Raw genomic sequence first — 21,045 nt, forward strand, 5'->3', positions numbered from 1 at the left:
GGGAGGAACGCATGACTAAAGACAGCAGTGGATATTATTCACCCAAGTACCTTGTCTGTACGCGGGTTGATGGTGAATCTTTTATGCCAACCTAGCCTCAGTTTTTTGTGGAGCATTTAGAGGACAGGTTTGGGGAGGTGGAGGGCTTGTCCAAAATGTGCTCTGGGTCAGTTCTCATCAAAACAGCTTCCTCTGCCCAGTCACGGAGGTTGCTCGCTCGTGACAAGTTGGGGGATGTTTCAGTTAGCATCACGCCCCATAAGAGTCTCAACATGGTCCAGGGTATTATATTCCACAGGGATCTTCTTCTGCAGTCCGACGATGAACTACGCGCCAACCTAGAACGACGAGGTGTTCACTTCGTCCGACGCGTCCATCGGGGTCCGACGGATAATCAGGTGCCTTCATCTTGGCCTTTGAGGGTGACATCTTACCCGAAAAGGTTAAGGTGATGGTTTACCGTTGTGATGTCAAGCCATATATCCCTCCTCCGATGCGGTGTTTTAAATGCTGGAAGTTCAGGCACATGTCATCTCACTGTACTTCCAGCATCACGTGTCGGGATTGTGGACATCCTTCGCATCCCAGTACTCCATGTGCCACGCCTCCTATCTGTGTTAACTGCGGAGAACAGCATTCCCCCTGCTCGCCGGACTGTAGGATATTCCAGAAAGAAAGGAAGATAATGGAATATAAGACCCTGGACCGCCTGACATACCCCGAGGCTGGGCGGAAATATGAGCGGCTCCATCCTGTGGCAATGACGTCAACTTACGCCGCTGCTGCCACGACGGTTCTCCCATCGTCCCGAATCGACTCTAAGATCGGTCAGAATCCACCAGCCCCCTTGCTTGTGGGGGGCCCTTCACAACCTGTTGCTTCTGCTCCATCTACTTCAGGAGCAACACCCCCCCAACACTCGGGGACATCAGTTCCCCCTTCCCAGCCGGAGAAGCGTAAGACTTCTTCGGCTCCTCTCGCAAGGAAGGGGTCCCTTGGGGACCTCCCTTCGCAATTTCCGACCAGCGGCACAGCAGACACCCGCAAGTGGCTCAAACAACCACCAGTCCCTGGTCGTAGGGCCTCACGGTCGTCGTCCGTCCCTGAGACTGACCCTGTGAAGCCCTCCAAGCCTGACCCACCGAAGGCACAATGCGAGAAACAGAAACAGAAGCAGAAGAAAGTCCCCAAGAATACCGACATTGCAGTGGCACCCGTCCCACCGCTTCCTACAGGCTCTGCATCTGAGGACGAGGTGGAGATTGTGGCATCCGCTGAGGACCTCGATCTCACCGGTCCCTCAGACGCCATGGATAGCGCTAGCACCGGTGCTCAGTTGGAGGTAGCAGGTGACCCAGCGGCGTAATCTGCCTTCCAAGTCCCGTCACGCCTCTCTCAGACATGGGCAATAACATCCTCCAGTGGAACTGCAGCGGTTTCTTCCACCATCTAGCTGAGCTCCGACAACTTATCGGCCTTCATCCTTTTCTCTGCAGGAAACTTGGTTTCCAGCAATGCGAACCCCCGCCCTCCGTGGCTATCGGGGTTATTATAAGAACCGAGCAGCTTATGCAAGGGTGTCTGGTGGCGTCTGCATCTATGTCCTTAACTCTCTTCACAGCGAGTCTGTCCCTCTACAAACGGCTTTAGAGGCTGTCACTATTAGGGTGTGGACGCCACAGGCTATTACCGTCTGCAGTCTTTACCTTCCACCGGATGGTGATGTCGCGCAGCATGAGCTGCCTGCGCTGCTGGCCCAATTGCCGCCACCTTTCTTGTTACTAGGCGATTTCAATGCCCGCAGCCCTCTATGGGGTGGGACTGGCTCCGATGACCGCGGTCGTGCCGTGGAGCATTTGTTGGCTCAGCTCGACCTTAGCCTCTTGAACACCGGTGCTCCCACGCATTTCAGTGTGGCCCATGGCTCGTTCTCGGCCATCGATCTCTCTCTTTGCAGCCCCGGACTTGTCCCATCCCTCCACTGGAGAGTGCATCCTGACCTGTGTGGTAGTGACCATTTTCCCATCTATTTGTCACTGCCCCAGTGTCATTCTTCTGGGCGCCTGCCCCGCTGGGCTCTCCACAGGGCTGACTGGCCGGCTTTTACTTCCGCTGCAACCATCGAGTCTCCCCCACAGGGTGACATTGACGAGGTGGTCCGTGTCTTAACCACGTCAATCATTTCGGCGGCAGAGGCTGCCATCCCCCGCTCTTCTGGACTCCCTCGGAGGAAGGCTGTACCCTAGTGGTCGCCGGAGATTGCTGAGGCTATTCGTGACCGTAGGCGGGCCCTCCAGCGTCATAGGCGGCACCCGTCTCTAGAGACCCTCATCGTCTTTAAGAGGCTCCGTGCCTTGGTCCGTCGTCTTATTGCACGGCGTAAGCAGGAGTGCTGGGAGAGGTATGTCTCATCCTTGGGCTCCCGTGTCTCCCCCTCGCTTGTGTGGTCCCGGATCTGGCGGATTTATGGATACCAGACCCCTATGGGTGTCCCTGGGATCTCCTTGGACGGCTCTGTCTGCACGGACGCTGTCGCCATTGCTGAACGCCTTGCTGCGCACTTTGCTAAGAGCTCTGCAACTGCAACTTATCCCCCCGCCTTTCGCTATCTAAAGGAGCGAGCCGAGCAGACGCCATTATCATTCCACACGCGTCGTTCTGAAAAATACAATGCTCCTTTCAGCGAGAGGGAATTCCTCGCTGCCCTCGCCGATTGCCCTGATACGGCACCAGGACCAGACTGCATCCATGCACAGATGCTGAAACATCTCTCCAGGGACTGCCAGAGACACATCCTCACCATCTTTAATTGCATTTGGAGCGAGGGTGTGTTTCCGTCGCAATGGCGAGAGGGTGTTATTGTCCCCATCTTGAAGCCCGGTGCGGACCCACTGTCAGTGGACAGCTATCGTCCCATTACCCTCACCAATGTTTTGTGCAAATTGCTCGAACATATGGTGGGGCGGCGTTTGTGTTGGGTCCTTGAGTCGCGCAGTCTCCTCGCTCCATCCCAGGGTGGCTTCTGTCGGGGCTGGTCTGCAGCGGACAATTTGGTGCGGCTGTAATCTGCTATCCGTACGGCCTTTGCCCGACGTCAGCATCTCGTTGCTGTCTTTTTTGATCTGCGGATGGCGTATGACACCACATGGATGCATCACATCCTTGCTACGTTGCATGAGTGGGGTCTTCGTGGTCGGCTCCTGGATTTTCTTCAAACCTTTTTATTGCGCTGCTCTTTCCGGGTGCAAGTTGGTGCCACCTCTAGTTCCTCTTATACACAGGAAAATGGGGTCCTGCAGGGCTCGGTGTTGAGAGTCTCTTTATTTCTAGTGGCCATTAATGGTCTGGCTGCAGCCGTGGGGTCGTCGGTGTCTCCTTCTTTGTATGCCGATGACTTCTGCTCCACGACTACGGGAGTCGCCGAACGCAGGCTGCAAGTAGCCGTTCGCAAGGCAGCATCATGGGCTCTGACTCATGCTTTTCAGTTCTCTGCAGCCAAGACTCGAGTTATGCACTTCTGCAGGCGTCGGACAGTACACACTCCTCCTGAACTTTACCTCAACGGCCACCTGCTTGAAGCGGTGGACACATGCGGCTTCTTAGGACTTGTCTTTGATGCTCGGCTCACATGGGTTCCTCATATTACTCAGCTGAAGCAAAAGTGCTGGCGGCACCTCAACGCCCTCCGCTGCCTGAGCCACATATCTTGGGGTGCGGATTGCTGCACGCTGTTGCAATTGTACAGGGCCCTTGTGCAGTCCAGGCTTGATTATGGGAGCCTGGCCTATGGGTCTGCATCACCCTCCGTGTTGACGTTGTTAGACCCCATACACCACTGTGGGGTACGGCTTGCAACTGGCGCTTTTCGTACGAGCGCCATGGATAGTCTACTGGTGGAGGCCGGGGTTCCCCCGCTGCGGATTCGCCGCCATCGACTGCTTGCCGACTATGCTGTCCAAGTGCATTGCTCGCCGGGCCATCCCAATCGTCGCCTGATTTTCCCTGCCATGGTTCTCCATCTGCCCGAAAGGCGACCTAGGTCTGGGCTTTCCATAGCTGTCTGCGTCCAGTCCCTGCTGTCGGAACTGGGGTCATTCCCTCTTCTGCCTCCCTTCCCGGTCCGTGCACCTACGCCTCCCTGGTGTTTGCCCTGGCCGTCCGTCCGTCCGTCTGGACTTGGCACAGGGACCCAAGGACTTGGTTCCGCCTGTGGCCCTCCGTCGCCGTTTTCTTGCGCTCCTCGCCTCATTTTCGGGCTGTGAGACTGTCTACACTGATGGTTCCCTGGTTGATGGTCGCACTGCCTACACTTTTGCTCACGCTGCCCATGTTGAACAGCGCTCCTTGCCGGCTGGCTGCAGTATTTTTACTGCAGAGCTGGTGGCCATATTGCGCGCTCTTGAGCATATGCGTTCCTGCTCAGGTACGTCCATCGTCATCTGCAGTGACTCCCTGAGTGGCCTCCAGGCCATCGACCGCTGCTATACCTCTTCTCCTCTGGTGTCCTCTATTCAGGAGTCTGTTTCCGCCATTACCCGTTCTGGTCGTTCGATGGTCTTTGTTTGGACGCCAGGTCACATTGGCATACTGGGGAACGAACGTGTTGACAGGCTGGCCAAAGGGGCGATCGACGCCCCAGCTTTGGAGATTGGCCTCACGGCTCGCGATCAGCAGTTGGTGTTACGCCGTAAGGTGCTTGGGATGTGGACTGCTGAGTGGCGTGGCATGACATCCCCGAATAAACTGCGGGCTGTTAAGGAGACGACCAATGTGTGGCGCTCCTCCCTGCGGGCTTCTCGCAGGGACTCAGTCATCCTGTGTCGGCTCCGCATCGGCCATACCTACCTGATGCATGGCCATCTTTTGTGTCAGGAGGATCCCCCCCTGTGTCGGTGTGGGTCCCGGCTGACGGTCGCCCACATTTTGTTGGAGTGTCACCGACTGCGCACCCTCCAGCAGTCTTTTAATCTCCCGGGCAATTTGCCTTTGGTTTTATGCGACAATGCCTCCATGGCTGATGACGTTTTAAATTTTATCCGTGGTAGTCCTTTTTATGGTTCTATTTAGGGAGGTCCTGCACCTTTCCCTTTCTGTGTCTTTTGTCCTCGCGTCTCTCAAAATTTGTTGCTGTTTTGGTGTGTAGTCGGATGGTTGACTCTTTCCCTCTTTTTTTGTTCTCGTGGTCAGTCAACCAGTCTCCGGCCATCTTCTTTTCTTCTGTTTCTTTCTGTCTGGTGTTCATCTGTACTCTTCTTGTCTGTAGTGTTTGTTGCTGCATTTGTGTTCTTTTAGTGCCTGGGGGGGAGTCTCCTCCCCCCCTTTGGTTTTTACCTGCTCCGCAAATTTTCGGCTCGCCTGTTTTTGGAATGGGGGACTGATGACCTTTGCTGTTTAGTCCCCCTTAAACATCCCAACAACAACCACCACCACACACACACACACACACACACACACACACACACACACACACACACACACAGCCTAATATCGTGTAGGGCCTCTGCGAGCTCACAGAAGTGCTGCAACATGACGGGCATGGACTTGACTAATGTCTGAAGTAGTGCTGGAGGAAACTGACACCATGAATCCTGTGGGGCGGTCCATAAATCTGTACGAGTACAAGGGGGTGGAGATCTGTTACGAACAGCACATGGCAAGGCATCCCCAGATGTGCTCAATAATGTTCACGTCTAGGGAGTTTGGTGGCCAGTGGAAGTATTTATACTTGGAATAGTGTTCCTGGAGCCACTCTGTAGCAATTCTGGATGTGTCCTGCAGGAATTGCCTAAGTCCATCGGAATGCACAATGGAGATAAATGGATACAGATGATCAAACAGGATGCTTATGTACATGTGACCTGTCAGAATCTTTTCTAGACATATCAGGGGTCCCATATCATTCCAACTGCCCCATCCCATTACAGGGCCTCCCTCAGCTTGAACATTTAACTGCTGTGAATCTGGTCCATATAATGTAATTTGATTTTGTACCAGTGATTGGCAACAATCAAGTGAAGCTGATTGTGGCTAGATATTCAGGAGCCTCGTTTTTACCCACTTCACATTTCTCCATAGGCGTGGAATGTTCTCGGTTCTATCTTGTGCTCAGGTGGTCAGTAGACACCGTCTGTAGAAGCTGGCATTCTTTGTAATATTGATCTGTACTCTCGAAGTTATTAGATTTTTATGTAGTTGAGCGTGTGATGTTATCTAGTTGTGATCCAGTTCCATATTATTTGCACAAGTACACATGAGGTCTCTGGATTTTCTGAGCAGGCTACAATAGAGGTTCTTGACTGACCTTCACAGGAAGCTGAGTTAAGCCCAAATGAGACATGTAATCTGAGGTGAAAGAGTACTGTGAACTATGGAGAATGTTAGTGCTGAGTAGATCTTATTTTGTAACCTAATGATTTTGGGCAGGTTGTGCGACATAGCTCATACTGTTGATGACTGGTCTCAAATGCTATCCTGCAGTCCAGTCAATCTTGTAAGGGGTAGTATCACTAACTGAAGCATTTAGTACAATGCTAGGATTGTTTGTGGTACTATAATGGACTATAATAAGTTCAAATATCGTGACTAGAGAAAAAACTATTTTCACACAAACGAATTTGCCAGGTTTGATAGCTGAGCTTGGTTCTTCAACATCTCCACTAGGAAGGTAGGTGTGTGTGTGTGTGTGTGTGTGTGTGTGTTTTCCAACTTCTAAAAGTATATTTAGTTACTTGGATTCAAATATAAACATACATTTAAATCTTATTGTTAAATAACCGGCATATTACCCTGTTGCACTGTTTATATACATTTCATGTGTAGAGAACTGATTAGGAAATTACATGATTGCAATAACTGTTGTTTAATGTCCATCTTCCAGTTATTATGTGCATCTCATAGCTCAGTGGTTTGTATGTCTGGCTGCTATGCTGAGGACCCAGGTTTGATTCCTGGTTCTGCCAGGGGTTTTCTGTTAGTGGGAGGACTGATATGGGATTCCCTCTGCTTTGTGAGAACAATTGAGGAGGTACTTGAATGAGAAGTAGTGGCACCAAGGTCAAGAAAGCCGATAATGGTCGGGAAAGTGGTGTGCGGACTCTATGCCTCTCCATACTGCATGCAGTGATGCCATTGGCAGAGGACACACGGGGATCCGTTGGTCCTGATTGGCCCATCAGGGCCAGTATGCAGAGATTTGCTTTTGTTTCCAGTTACTATAGTGCTGCTACTAATTTCCCAGTCTTCCTTTCCTCTTTGTAGTCATTAATTTGTAAATTCTACTTCTATATGAAGATTTTTTTCCTTGCAAGCAAATATCAGTTGCTCAAATGAAACAAACTGTTTTTGTTTATCATTTCTTTGCAGGCCCAGTATAGATTTGTTTGTGAGAGTGTTCATCGAGCTTATAGCGAAGGCCTTGTCAAACCTTTAGAAGAATTTCAGAGGTGAGGTGCTTGGAGTAAGATAAATGTTGTACTTATATTCACTGTAGACAGAGTAATCTGAAGTGGTGTGAGATTGTACCTTTGAGATATACTATTCGTAATTTGATACAAAATATTTATACTTTATGTTACGTAACAATTTGCCACTACCTCTAGGGTAGCTGCCTCTAAAGTGTGTGCCACCCTATTGCTTCTGGGTTGATATGTCTGTCAGTGAAATAGTGTTATAATTCACATGAGAAAAGAGAGGGCTATCTTACTACCAGTTTTGAATCTCTGAGAGATTTATACGGCTTTTAAGTTAGTTACCTGCAGTTAGTATAGCCAGTAGCAGTTTGCTGCTAGCTTTATTCTCGGCTGCAGAGAATGTGAATGTCTTTGGCAGTCAGGCTGAATGCGCCTGGGGATCCGTCCTGGTAGTACAGGTGTGAGGAAACAATTCCCAGCAGCAATTGGGGATATAACCCCCCCAGCCGTCCAGTTCATAGTCATTACCTGGATATTGGGCAATGACTACCACTTATTTGTGATATAAACTGTGTGATCTGGAATGACCATTATTTGTTTTATATCGCTTTCGTGTTGCCGGCATCAGACTTAAATCTGAAGCTATGTAGCATTACTGCCAAGTGTCGATTATATAGAGTACATTAGTTTTGCGATCTGTGTACATCGTTAGTGGTGAATGTGAATTGGTCAGAGAAACACCTGTCCATTTTAAATCTATTAATTGTGTGCATTAAATGTTGTAAATTTGTGAATTGTGTGTGTCATATGACTGTACTTTTAAAGTACATCCTTGTCATGGATGCTGTAGATTACTTTGTATACCAGTGACATTTTACCTGCCAGAAAATAATTGTAAATGTAAATTTTATAACATTGTGTATTGTGTCCAAAAGATGTTGAAAGATATTCGTGAGACAATGTCAGAGTTATAATTCTGCATTCTCACATTTGGTGTTGCTTCTTTACTGCCGCCTAACAGAGGCCTTAGGATCATGTGAAAATAGTTTTTACTTGATCTTATAGGATTTTGTAATAATTTTGTACATTTTTAACATGCAACTAACTCTTTAAAGAGTAACGATGTGATAATATGAATTTATGTTATTTTGTAAATTTTTATTCACTTTTGTAAAAAAAGTAAATGTCACTGCATGATGCACATGAGAATATGAAGTTGTCAGAAACCAATAAAGAAGTTTTAATTTCCCTTTTACTCATAATCTGCTATACTGAAGCAATGGTTTGATGCAGATAAATAGATGCATTATTGCCTCTAAATAATCTTGGCTTTAATATTAAATGTAACTTCATTGCTCTGTAGCCAGCAGCAAAGTGTGAAGCAGTTCGGAATGTTTTATCTTTGTTATAGAACTTCAATTTCTCATGTGCGCTTGTCCACCAGCGACACCAACATATCTCACAATACCAGTACAGGAGTGCCTTGCACATGTTGTCCAGACAAAGACATTGTTGAAATGTCTTAAACGCATGGTTTATTCCATAATGAACTGTGTAGTTTGACATTTTCTAGTATTATTAATTGCACTTAGAGTGATGTGTTCATAGAACTACCAGTATTAGTGTAACATACAAAATAAAGTAACATACAGCTGTGAACTTCTTGCGATGTTAACATGTTTTAGAAAGGTGTGAACGATATGGAGATAAAATGTAATTTTTCATAAAATACAGTGTGAGTTGAAGTGTGTGTACTGTAGACAAAAATTGCTTGTTACAATTTCCCTTACTGAAACATTAGCATAGATCTGTAGTTCCTTCAGTTAGCTTACTTTTATAATGAATAGTTACTCGCACAACAAATAGTTATCATCTATTTACAGGCTGAGAAATTTAAAATATTAGCCTGTTTTACAGTTAAAATAATTGAGTTTTATCAGATTGATACTGTAAAGAACATTCAGCCCCCTAACGCAGCTGAACTTCAATTTGTAAACAGATATACACTGAATTATGACTTGCTTGCTTTTGTGAACCTTTGATTATTCTGCAGTTTAAATCCTTCCCACCCTTTATCCTCTCTGCACCTCTTCAACCACTGGTGAATCAGATGTGCAGAATTTGAATTGTTATAAACTTCAGTTGTTGTTATAAACCTTATTGATGGAAGTGTGTTATCAGGTTGAAGTTCATGTCATTTTTCGTAAAGATTTGGCTCCTGTTTTTCATTAGGAGAACAACACAATGTAAGACACACAAAGTATTACAACAAAAAATAATTCTGGAACTTTCCCAAGCCTCAGATAATGCTTAGTAATGACCTAGAGCAGATGTTGTTCTGTAGCTTATAAAGAGTAGCTTGCCAACAGATATGTAAACTAGTGCTAAACTACAAGCATGCTGTTAATTTTTTAATGAAACAAACTATTTCTCTGTTTGCTGGTAATCGGTACAGAGATGGAAATATCATTTTAATTGGAAACCTATGTTGCTTAACCTTACACAACACTCAAACAAATGACAAAAAAGTCCTAACTCACTAGTCACTTCTAGAAAGTGTGAAATTCTTTATTTCTGTTTGTTTCTCATTAGCAAATTTTGACATACTTATATCTTTGCATGTGTTAAATTTTTTCCGTGCAGTTACATTGTTCATCAGATGTGTTTTTGATTAATGCATGCTCTTCCTGGCATCTCCTTCTGTGATTTCATTGTACTTGTTCACCTAATCCAATCCTCTCCATAATTGTGAGCCTGTGATTGTGATTCTTATTGTGTTTGTATGGGGAAAATAAGGGAAACTATAAGGTCTTGGTTAAAAATGAGTCATTTAACTGCGATAATGGCTGTAACAATCATTGCACTTAGAGCTACTTCAAAGTCCTTAACTGAAATCAAGGCTGCTAGGTATGATATACATCCTCTTTTATTAAGTATGATTAATTGTTCATTTTGATACAGAGCTTAATAATTCGATGTGTGATTTCTGCACAAGCCAAGAAATATTCATTTTTATGTACTGTAATGTATTTATTATAAATGTAGTTCAGCTGCCTACTGAATCCAAGGCACTGAAGTTCTGTATTATTTTCATTAAATATGCAAATGCACTGGCATACATAATCAAAATACTCCTCATTTGGCTTCGTAGGCTGATTTGTCTCTTTTTCCGAACCTTCCTTCCCAAAAGAAGTGATAAGAAAAATCTTCACATTACCAGAATTAAACATGTAACTCCATGTGCATACCATTCTTTTTGGGAAATTTCTTGTCATAGTAACAAATTTTGTAAAAGGATTAATGTGTTACAATGTCACTATCTATATACTAAGATGGTATCTGTTCTTTCAGACATGTCCGAAAGAACAGATACCATCGGTGACCATGCAGCTTGCTAGAATGAAATTACAATGAAATGAACACCCTTAGCTGCTTACAGGTGTTGACGTATTTCATTGTAAATGTCACTATCACTTCATAACTTGACAAATGCTCTGCAGTCAGTACCCCATTTTCACTGGCTTATTTCTTTTGCAATGCAGAACCACATTTGTTCTAAACTGAGTTACCTCAGGCTATTACACAATGATTTCGTAAAGAAACTGGTTTCACAATGTTTCCAACCATATGCCAAGTTTCCAATTGTACTGCATCCATGTAATGCTGAAGACAATAAAAATGGATTTAAATGTGAGCTTCCTTTACCGTGGCCATAAAAAACTAACTTAATAAAAGTTCTTACTTCATAAAATTTTACATAAAGTTTATCTGAAAATTACAAACCATTTTGTAATAATACATAAACAGAGATGATCAATTACGTTAATCCACTCTTACATTGTATTAACCACCGTCAGATTTGTACCCTCAATTTAACTATAAAGCAACACTCTGTTTACTATCTCTAAGAGTAAAGCCAACAGTTTCATTCTATAATGCCATAATTTAACTAGCATGTGCAACACACTACATGGTAAAATGCCCAGATAGAATTACAAAAAGTACACAGTATTCATGGCTTTTAGGAACTTAACATTGTTTTGTAAGGCACCATTTAGCTGCACTGGCATATGATTTACCCTTTAAGACAGGTGGTGAATCTTGGGAAACCAAGAAGTTGCACTTTTCCACATTATCCACATGTGCCTTCCACAGTCTCTTTCCTTCTTCTTCTTCTCCTTTTCCTTTTCTCTCTCTCTCTCTCTCTCTCTCTCTCTCTCTCTCTCTCTCTCTCTTTGTGTGTGTGTGTGTGTGTGTGTGTGTGTGTGTGTGTGTGTGTCTGTCCACACACACGTCATTCTACTCCAATTGAAAACCTTGCAGTCTTATTTGTGTGTGTGTTTTGTGGATTGTTTGAGAAGCTTATGATAGCATTATTCAAGATTGTGATGCAAGAGAGCTAGTGACTTCAAACCAATGCATATAGTGTAGCTTCGTTTTATTATAAATGATTGTCAGTGATAACATCTGCAATAATGAGTTTCTTATGAATGTTATATCTGAAATTCTGCCCTTCTGTTCACAGACTGGCAACATACTGTATCATAAGAAAATAAGTTTTGTGATTTAAGTAAGGGTTGTGGGAAGTGGCAGTACAATGTCTTTTTAGCAAGCGGTTACATCTGTCTTGTAGAACAAGGATTGTTTTTTTTTTTTTTTTTCTGGAAAAACATTCTGATATTGGAGACTGATATATAAATTATTATCACTGACAGTTTACATTTGTGTTATGAAAAACATTATGTGAAAATTCAGCCTTAATGAATCTAGTACTATGGCATAGCATTCTGGTACATGTTCAGACAGGGTTTGGCTCTGAGAGTCTGGCAGAAGTAGATACTATCTTAGGCATTAAAAAGGAAATCATCTAATATGTTCCCTTGGAGTGAATGATAATTCTACAGCATTGTCAAAACTATTACTTAAGAAGCAGTTTATACAAGAATTGATGTTGTTACAGTTCAGTAGTGGTACCTCAAAATACCAAATTATGTTCTCTCCCTGGTCACCAAAAAATTCTCAATTCACTGTTGCCAATCAATTGAATATCCTTCCCTTCTCACAAGGGAACCTCCCCATCGCACCCCCCTCAGATTTAGTTATAAGTTAGCACAGTGGATAGCCCTTGAAAAACTGAACTCAGATCAACCGAGAAAACAGGAAGTAGTTGTGTGAAACTATGAAAAAAATAAGCAAAATATACAAACTGAGTAGTCGACGTGCAAGATAGGCAACATCAAGGAGAGTGTGGGCTCAGGAGCGCCATGGTCCCGTGGTTAGTGTGAGCAGCTACGGAACTTGAGGTCCTTGGTTCATGTCTCCCCTCAAGTGAAAAGTTTATTTTTTTATTTTCAGACAGTTGTTATCTGTCCGTCCGTCCGATGCGAGGTGATTGCGCCGTAGTATGGGGATCCTACAACTAAACAAACATCGGAACACACGACGCAGCATGCCGTCATCAATGTCGTATAGAATATATCAGACGTGTTTTCCTGTGGAGGAATCGGTTGACCTATGACCTTGCGATCAAATGTTTTTGGTTCCCATTGGAGAGGCACGTCATTTCGTCTACTAATCGCACGGTTTTGCGGTGCGGTCGCAAAACACAGACACTAAACTTATTACAGTGAACAGATAAGTCAGTGAACGTCATAACTTTGTGAAAATAAAGTAAGTAAACTTTTCACTCGAGGGAAGACTTGAACCAAGGACCTCTCGTTCCGCAGCTGCTCACGCTGACCACGGGACCACGGCGCTCCTGAGCTCACACTCTCCTTGATGTTGCCTATCTTGCGTATGGACTACTCAGTTTGTATATTTTGCTTATTTTTTTCGTAGTTCCACACAACTTCTTCCTGTTTTCTCGACTGATCTGCGTTCAGTTTTTCGAGGCCTGTCCACTGTGCCAACTTATAACTAAATCTGAGGGGGTGTGATGGGGAGGTTCTCTTGTCAGTTACCTCGTCTGTAACAGTGCATTTTGAGCTTTGTGAGCCATCAGGAGCACTGTGTCCATCACTTCATTAACAGTAGCCTATTTTTGAAATTTATCGTGTATAGTGCTTCTTTTTGTTCCTATGCTTGCTTGATGCTACTTTAAGCTCTGATAGCATGTTAATCCTAATTGTTTGTGCGAAATTAAAACATACATTAGTTTCCTGTTGGATAACAAAGACTTTCATGGCAAGTGCAGAGATTTAAATTCTTAATTATTGAAGTGTTTTATTCTATGCAGTTGTTAAAACATTAGTCTGAGGAAGCGTCTTTTTGACTTCACTCTTAATGTGTATAATACAACGTCAGAATTTTTAAGTATATAAGGATAAAAGAGTAGTTTTACCAGGTAACAGTAAACTGACATGTACAAAGGGAATGGAAGCCCGTAGATACACTGATGTTACAAATGTATATCCTTCATCTATCAAAAGGAGGAAAGGAAGGGTTCAAGAAAGTGGAACGTGATGTAGAAAGAAACTTTGGGTGAATATTTATAGGATTTATTGCATCTGTGGCAGTATAAATTGTTAAGGGCCACTGCTATGAATGCAGTCACTAAGCAAGCCTTTTGCAGATAATTATTGATGACTGCAATGTACTCTATTCATAAATGAATTACAATAACACAAAAGTGATGGTACAGATCTCAGGCTTCTTGAAAGAAATGATTAATTTTTTTCCATCTTATAAGTTATTATTGCAGTTACAAATTCAAAAACCTTAATTCCACCCATGAAAGCCAGTATGCTACATTTGTTTGGGACAGTATCGCAGGAGCGCGCATCAATGACGAGATTTTGTGGTTGGAGAGTGGGTAGGGCAAATTTATCTGTGGACAATATATGTACAGATGGATGTTCTGTCTTACCCTTTGGTAAAAGGTGCAGTGATTAATGTAGAACATTATATTCAGAAGTGAGATTAAACACCCAGCTGAGATTTTCAGATTAGAGTTCCATGTTTTCCTGAATCACTTCAACGAAATATCAGGATTATTCCTCCAGCTAGGCAGAACTTGTTTCATGCTTGATTTTTGCCTTATTGTAAGTATCTGTAATGACTTAGATGTTGATGGGATGTTAACTCTAACCTAATTACCTTTTTATTATTTTCTCTTATGCTGATATTGCTAGAAGAGAAGGAAACAGCCTTATGACAAGATGATGATTAATTGTTTGATTGGTACTTTGTGAAAGTAGTAGTGGTTTGACTGTGGTTAGCTGAAGTACCTGCCACATTTTCCCTTGTTGCAATACACATTTTTTACACGTAAAAGCTCTCAGTTGAGTTTCATAAATCTGTGCTTACCTATCTGAAGTTAATGTCATGACAGTGTGCATTTCACTGTGACTGTATTGCACATCACATTGGAAGAGGGCACAATTTTGAAGCAGCAGCCCAGTGAGCTTGTCCCATTTTGGACACTTACTGTCAAGACTACTGAATGGCAGTAACTGCTCCCTTCCAGCCTATGACATGGCCATCCTTCATTGGCTGCAAAGTTATATTCATTGTTATTCACAACAAGAGCTCCCTCTATTGTCCAGAGTAAGCAAATCTCATCTTCATCATACTTGGTCCCCCCACCTCTCTCTTTCTCTATATATTAATTGTGCTGCATGTGTTCAGGATAAATTATTGCTGTGCATGACAGACCACATGAGAGTTGCATTGATGGTTCTGTAGTGCTCCCTATTTTACTGGAACGTGGCACAATAATTATACACTGCCCATTACACACAGTGTGATTTGATAGGCTTGCTGCAGTGCTTTTTATATTTGGTAATTTGTACATCTTGAATAAGCATTGTAGCTTTTCGCTTGTGTTTATCTTGCTTATTTGCATTACCACAAAAATATGAAGAGGATACAGGCCTTAACTTACAATTAAACCAGAATTAATTTCTAAATATCAGAAATTATGTGGCTGACAATACTTTCCTAAAACAATATTTACATTTTTACTATGTGAACAATGGCACTTGAATTATGAAAAAGATTCATAACTTATCGCTTTCCATATTGTCAACTGACTAGGCAAGTTGAGGACTTTACAAACTACTGAAAAAAGCAAATGGGGCCATATAGAATTTTGTTCTTATGCTTGTACTTGTCGAAGCGGACCATTTTGGCAAGTCAGTCAGGAGTTAGGCTTTGTGTAAACTGGTTGTTTTTACATGAAATTCCTCACTGTGAAACTTAACTTATGGAGCACAATCAACAGACTATTACTGAGCTACATAATGGAACTTCAAATAAATGACTGTAGGACATTTATCTAATTTCACCTATTTGTCAAAATGTACAAAATTGTCTTTATAAGGATATTATCATTTTTAACATTCTCAGCTGTAACAGTCAGTTTCCTATTCACAATAAATACAAAAAAAACTTTTTGTAAATTGTTATTTTTTTCATTTTGTGATGTAAGGAGAGGAAAGATGGAAAATTTTCCTTAAAAAGTTACTGAAATGGGAATTCCATGATGCAAGTTGTATAAAAATCTGTTTAGTATCTGACACTTCTATGCGTCTTTATATAACATCCTCTGATGTTTCTTACAGGGTTATAATTCTTCACCTACTTTGCAAAATGTTTCTTGAGTAACACACAATTGTCATATTGCCTTCAAACTTTGATGTTGAGACTGTGTGGAAAAAGATCTGACTTAAATATAAAATAATGCACCCTCATTTCAAACTGATTTGTTTTTACAGTGAGTGTATTCTTATGCATGAAATTGTAAGTCTGTTAAGCAAATACAATTAGAAATGCAAATGGTTTCAAAATGTGCTGAAAACATTACACACCATTTTACCCTTCTTGAAATCGTGGTTGGATGCTTGAATTTGGAAAATACCTGTATCAAGTAATTTTGTACTAATTAATACTTAACAAAATTTTGATATTATTTCTAAGAGGAAAACAAGAAGGGTTTAATTGCCTTTGCTATTATTGCTAAAGTACTGGTCTCTTATACTGAAAAAGAAATTTGTATGCATTTACATTTGTAATGAAATTGATAAGTTCTTTACGTCTGTAGACCAGTGTTGCTGCATGTGGAAGTGGTTGCAATAATGGTAGTGACAATGAAGTAATTTTCAGTGAATACAGATCTACTTGGGCACTTGTTTTCATATTTTTGAGTCAAATAATTTCAGTAACAATTGTGTAACACTTTTGTAAATGTAAATTTTCTGTCCTATAATGTCAATGCAATGGAAGACTGCAGCATATTACACATCCTTTTACAAAAATTTTAGTATGAGTTTACAAGAAGAAAAGAAAACTGTATTTTAGTGTATATTTAACCGTTATACAAATTATTCGATACCATTTTAATATGTCAAAAACATTAATGTGCAGATAATAGCAAAAAATCTTGGTGCAATGTTCGTATTATTATTCTTGTAGGTGTATGAAAATATAAACAGTTTTTGTTGATTTAATAAAATGAGAAGAAAGAACCAACATTTTTATAATTTAAATGTGATAGTGGCAAATCCTGGATTTAATGTAATCAATAGTATTGGGAAAAACAGCCATTCACTGTGCAGGTAGGTATGGTTATAAATTCTTACTCAGAAAATGTGAATGAAACACAGGATGTTACAAAAAACTTCATCATGTATTTTGAAAGGTACATTTAATTTGATATATCTAATGAAAAACATAAATCATTACACACCTAAAATACAGGCATACCAAAGTGATAAACTGTTGCGCAGCTTGGTGGCTGTGCAGTATAGTATTAGATACAACCTAACCAGTGAAATATATTCATAAATTAATAGATTTGAAGGGTACATGGGAATAATGATAAAGGTCCATCAATACTTGAAATTTGGTTAATACCACCATCTTATAGAGGAATGTCAGTACTACAATGAGTTTGTTTTTTGTAAAAATGATCTAGATGCCTGAAAGTCTGTGCTGAAGTGTTGATGCACTTGTGAAAAATGATCAAGGTCCACTTGGTGCTGAAGTTAAAGGATCAAGACCCATTTTTACAGAGAACATTTTTCTTGTTCTCCTTTTATGGTTCATCTTATTATGTTGTTTGCTTCAAGTTACTGGCTTTCCGACAATACTTACCAGTCACACTCACATTGTTAATGAAGTTTTAACTATTACATTGTTTAATAATAAAGTAAAGATGTATAACAAATTGTGACACATTGTATGTCCAAAGTAGACTGGAAAAGCAGTTTCACTTGGTACGTTGAGCATCATTATAGAGATTGTGCATGAAGTTACTTCTTAGGTGAAATAAAGGCAGCAGCAATGTTGCAGAATCAAGATGAAAGTTCTAGTTCTTTTCCTTGTACAAGTACGAGGAAGTGTTGGCATATTTCTGATTCTTCAAAAAGATCATGGACCATGAGTCACGTTATATGCGATGATTGTTAAATGCTTCTGATTGAGATGTTTTCAGAATGTTCCGTTTGTAGAAAGGAATAGATTAATAAAGGAGTTGATACACCAAACTGTAGCCTGATAAGAGACTTACTGATGGGATGCCTCCCCTGACATGGGGTTCTGGATGACTCTTTTGAACTCTCCCCATTTCTTAAGGTTCACCAGTCATCCTCCTTCACCATTCTTCCTTCCCCTTCAATCCTTCTGCCAGAAGAAGAAGCCATTAGCTCCAAATTTTTGCAGATTTTAGTTCCTTTATATGTTTTTTCTCTTGCTGCCATTTGGTGAGCATAAGTTTTTTATGTTCCAATTACATTATATTTTCAAAAGTTGATTGTTTTTGTTGATATACTAGACAATTAAAAGTATGTTAACACACACATGAAGTTGCCAGCATACATATAATAAGTTTATTATGATTTAAATGAGTTCAACAGAAATCTTTTTCCTTTATCCAGATCGTAAATACTAAATCAGCTTGTGTTTTAGGTGTAATTTAACTCAGGTATAACATGTGTTCTGGATCCCATACTGTATGATGGATATGAATTGATATGATTCATTAGTTTGTTGACACCGTGAAGTTCTCTTTTCACATAACTTAAATTATACTTAACATTGAGTTAAAAAATCACTGCTAGTTATTACCATTCTTGTCAGATGCTGAACAAGGATGCCGGATGTGCTAGGGAGACTGGCAGACAAACAAGTGAACATAGTGAAGCAAAAACTTATCTTTAAGTAGAATGTAATATCAGAACTGCAGTTGTCCTGAGATAACCATGCAATAAGTTTTTAGCAAAGAAAGTTTGTAAGTGTCATCATAATACATGTTAATGGAACGTCAGTAGTGTGTCAACATCGTGTGGTTTACTGTGATAAGTTTTGTTTCTAATGTATTAGTATTGTTTGTTACTGTGAGAATGGAAGGAAAGCCCAAAGCAATGTACCAATTCATAACCCACAACTTAGTAGCAACAAGGAGCCATTCATCCTTCTCCAGCTGATGTATTTTCAACAGTGTCACTCGCACACCAATGTGCACTGTGAAGAGTTCTGGGGTGCTATCCAGAACACTGGTGCACAGTCTGGTGACCAGAAACTATACCACCCACTACCAATTAAATTTTGGTGATAAAATCTCTTCAGGACTCTTAACTGGGTACTAGAGTGTGTATACACTAGCAAGCATCAATAAGTGAGGTTACTGAAGTGCGTTATCAGGATTTTAATTAAATGCAGAAGTCTCAGTGGTGAGTACTGCTATTAAAGGGTAGCCAGACCCATGGATGACTTCTGTGTAAAAAAATCGACCATCATAAGACAATGTCCAGTGTGAGGCATAACCGTATGTGATTACAACCAAACCTATCTTTGTGTTCCACAAGCCATGGTGTAATGTGCAGTGAATTGTACACAGCATACCACAATAATTAATCCCAATTTCCTTTTCATTTGTGAGTGGCGTGAAGAAAGTTTGTCAATGTTCCTCAGCAGAAGCCTGGTTAATTTTACTGTAGCTTGAAATGTTTTTAACTTCCGTGAAACAACAGTGTATTTAAATTATGACTGCTGTTACTGTGAACTGCTGCTTTTTGATTCTACATTCAGATACTGTATATTATTTTTAAGGTGAACTTTTCTTTTCAGATGCAACTTCTCCTGTGCTGTAACCTGAAAACTTGTTATATAACTTAAACTTTCTACCAGTAATAGAAAGTCCTTTTTCTGACTATGATTATAATGGTCCTTCAATTACAATAAGTTAAAACATTGTGTAAATTTGTTGGTGTTTATCAGTTTGCTGTGGAATTGAATCTGTATGACAAGGAAAAATTACAGCTTTGAACTATCTAAAAGCTAAGCTACATCTTTCCATCTGTGACACTGCTTCCTTTGGCACAGTATGCACTGTTCCATTGCTTGCCTCACTTCTCTGAGCTGGGATATTGTAGCACGAAATAATTGCTCAACCAACAGGTACCGGAACACGTAGCAAAACTGCCATTGGCGTTCCACCTTGGAGACGTTCTGTGTCCAGCCAGGCCAATGTACATGGACAAAATCGTAACCCCCCCCCCCCCCCCCAACAGTTCACCACCTTTTAGTATTATAAACGAGGATTGCCTGAACTTTCTGTGAAAGCTATTGGCGTGTATGTTATGTCTCTAGCAATCCTGTGATAATAGGTGTAAGTAAACTGGCGAGAGAAGGGTTTCTGCGGCGTAAATTACAGAATGCGCAAGGGAGGAGGATATATGCGGTACTCCCGGTGGAACAGAAAGAAAAAAAAGAACAGGGATGTTATAAATGAAGGCAATGAGGCCAAAGACAGATCTATGACCCAAAACCCACCTCAAGGATACCTCCAGGGATGTACTCTGCTGAGTGGGCCAGAGGATGAATGTACGTCAGCCCCATAGAATGGGTCCCAGAAAACTGATTCTAATATTCTACCGCTGACAGCCTATGGAGGTAGTAGCAGCACAAATAGTAACCTCCGCCCACTCAACAGACACCATATCTGGGCCACTCCTACCTCGTAGTATGGTAGCCCATGACCAAACTGATTTCGACTTATAGCAATACGGCAAAAACCATACCAAATCAATAAATTCGGTTGCCCTAAAGCAAAAAATACTAATTACAGAAATTTTTTGCGTCGCGTCTGATCCAACTGCATTTTCAAAAATGTCAACAAATCTTACAGAACTATGTCATAGCAATACGTGTAATATTTGTTATGTAGTTGAATGAGAAATTTAAGATTCTTAAAACACATTTTAGACACCTGTAGCACCCGGTGGGGAACCATTTGAAATAATACACTACTGGCCATTAAAATTGCTACACCACGAAGATGACGTGCTACAGACGCGAAATTTAACTGACAGGAAGAAGTTGCTGTGATATGCAAATGGTTAGCTTTTCAGAGCATTCACACGAGGTTTGCGCCTGTGGGGACACCTACAATGAGCTGACATGAGGAAAGTTTCCAACCAATTTCTTATACACAAACAGCAGTTGACCAGCGTTACCTGGTGAAACTTTGTTGTGATGCCTCGTGTAAGGAGGAGAAATACGTACCACCACGTTTCCGACGTTGATAAACGTCGTATTGTAGCCTATTGTGATTGCGGTTTATCATATCACGACATTGCTGCTCGCCTTGGTTGAGATCCAATGACTGTTAGTAGAATATGGAATCGGTGTGTTCAGG

At 41.6% G+C, this 21,045-nt stretch overlaps 1 protein-coding gene across 3 annotated transcripts in view; it reads left to right on the plus strand.

The window, feature by feature from the left end:
- LOC126253310 (tyrosine-protein phosphatase non-receptor type 4) overlaps window positions 1-9,444 on the plus strand; it is a 204,204-nt gene extending 194,760 nt beyond the window's left edge. For all 3 annotated transcript variants that reach the window (XM_049954542.1, XM_049954544.1, XM_049954543.1), the window contains one exon: window positions 7,363-9,444. In XM_049954542.1, the coding sequence (XP_049810499.1) occupies window positions 7,363-7,446 (84 nt within the window). In that variant the 3' untranslated portion in view covers window positions 7,447-9,444. The remainder of the gene's footprint in view (window positions 1-7,362) is intronic.
- Window positions 9,445-21,045: the final 11,601 nt, after the last annotated feature.

This window comes from Schistocerca nitens, chromosome 4 (assembly GCF_023898315.1).
Source record: "Schistocerca nitens isolate TAMUIC-IGC-003100 chromosome 4, iqSchNite1.1, whole genome shotgun sequence".
NCBI classification, from domain to species: domain Eukaryota; kingdom Metazoa; phylum Arthropoda; class Insecta; order Orthoptera; family Acrididae; genus Schistocerca; species Schistocerca nitens.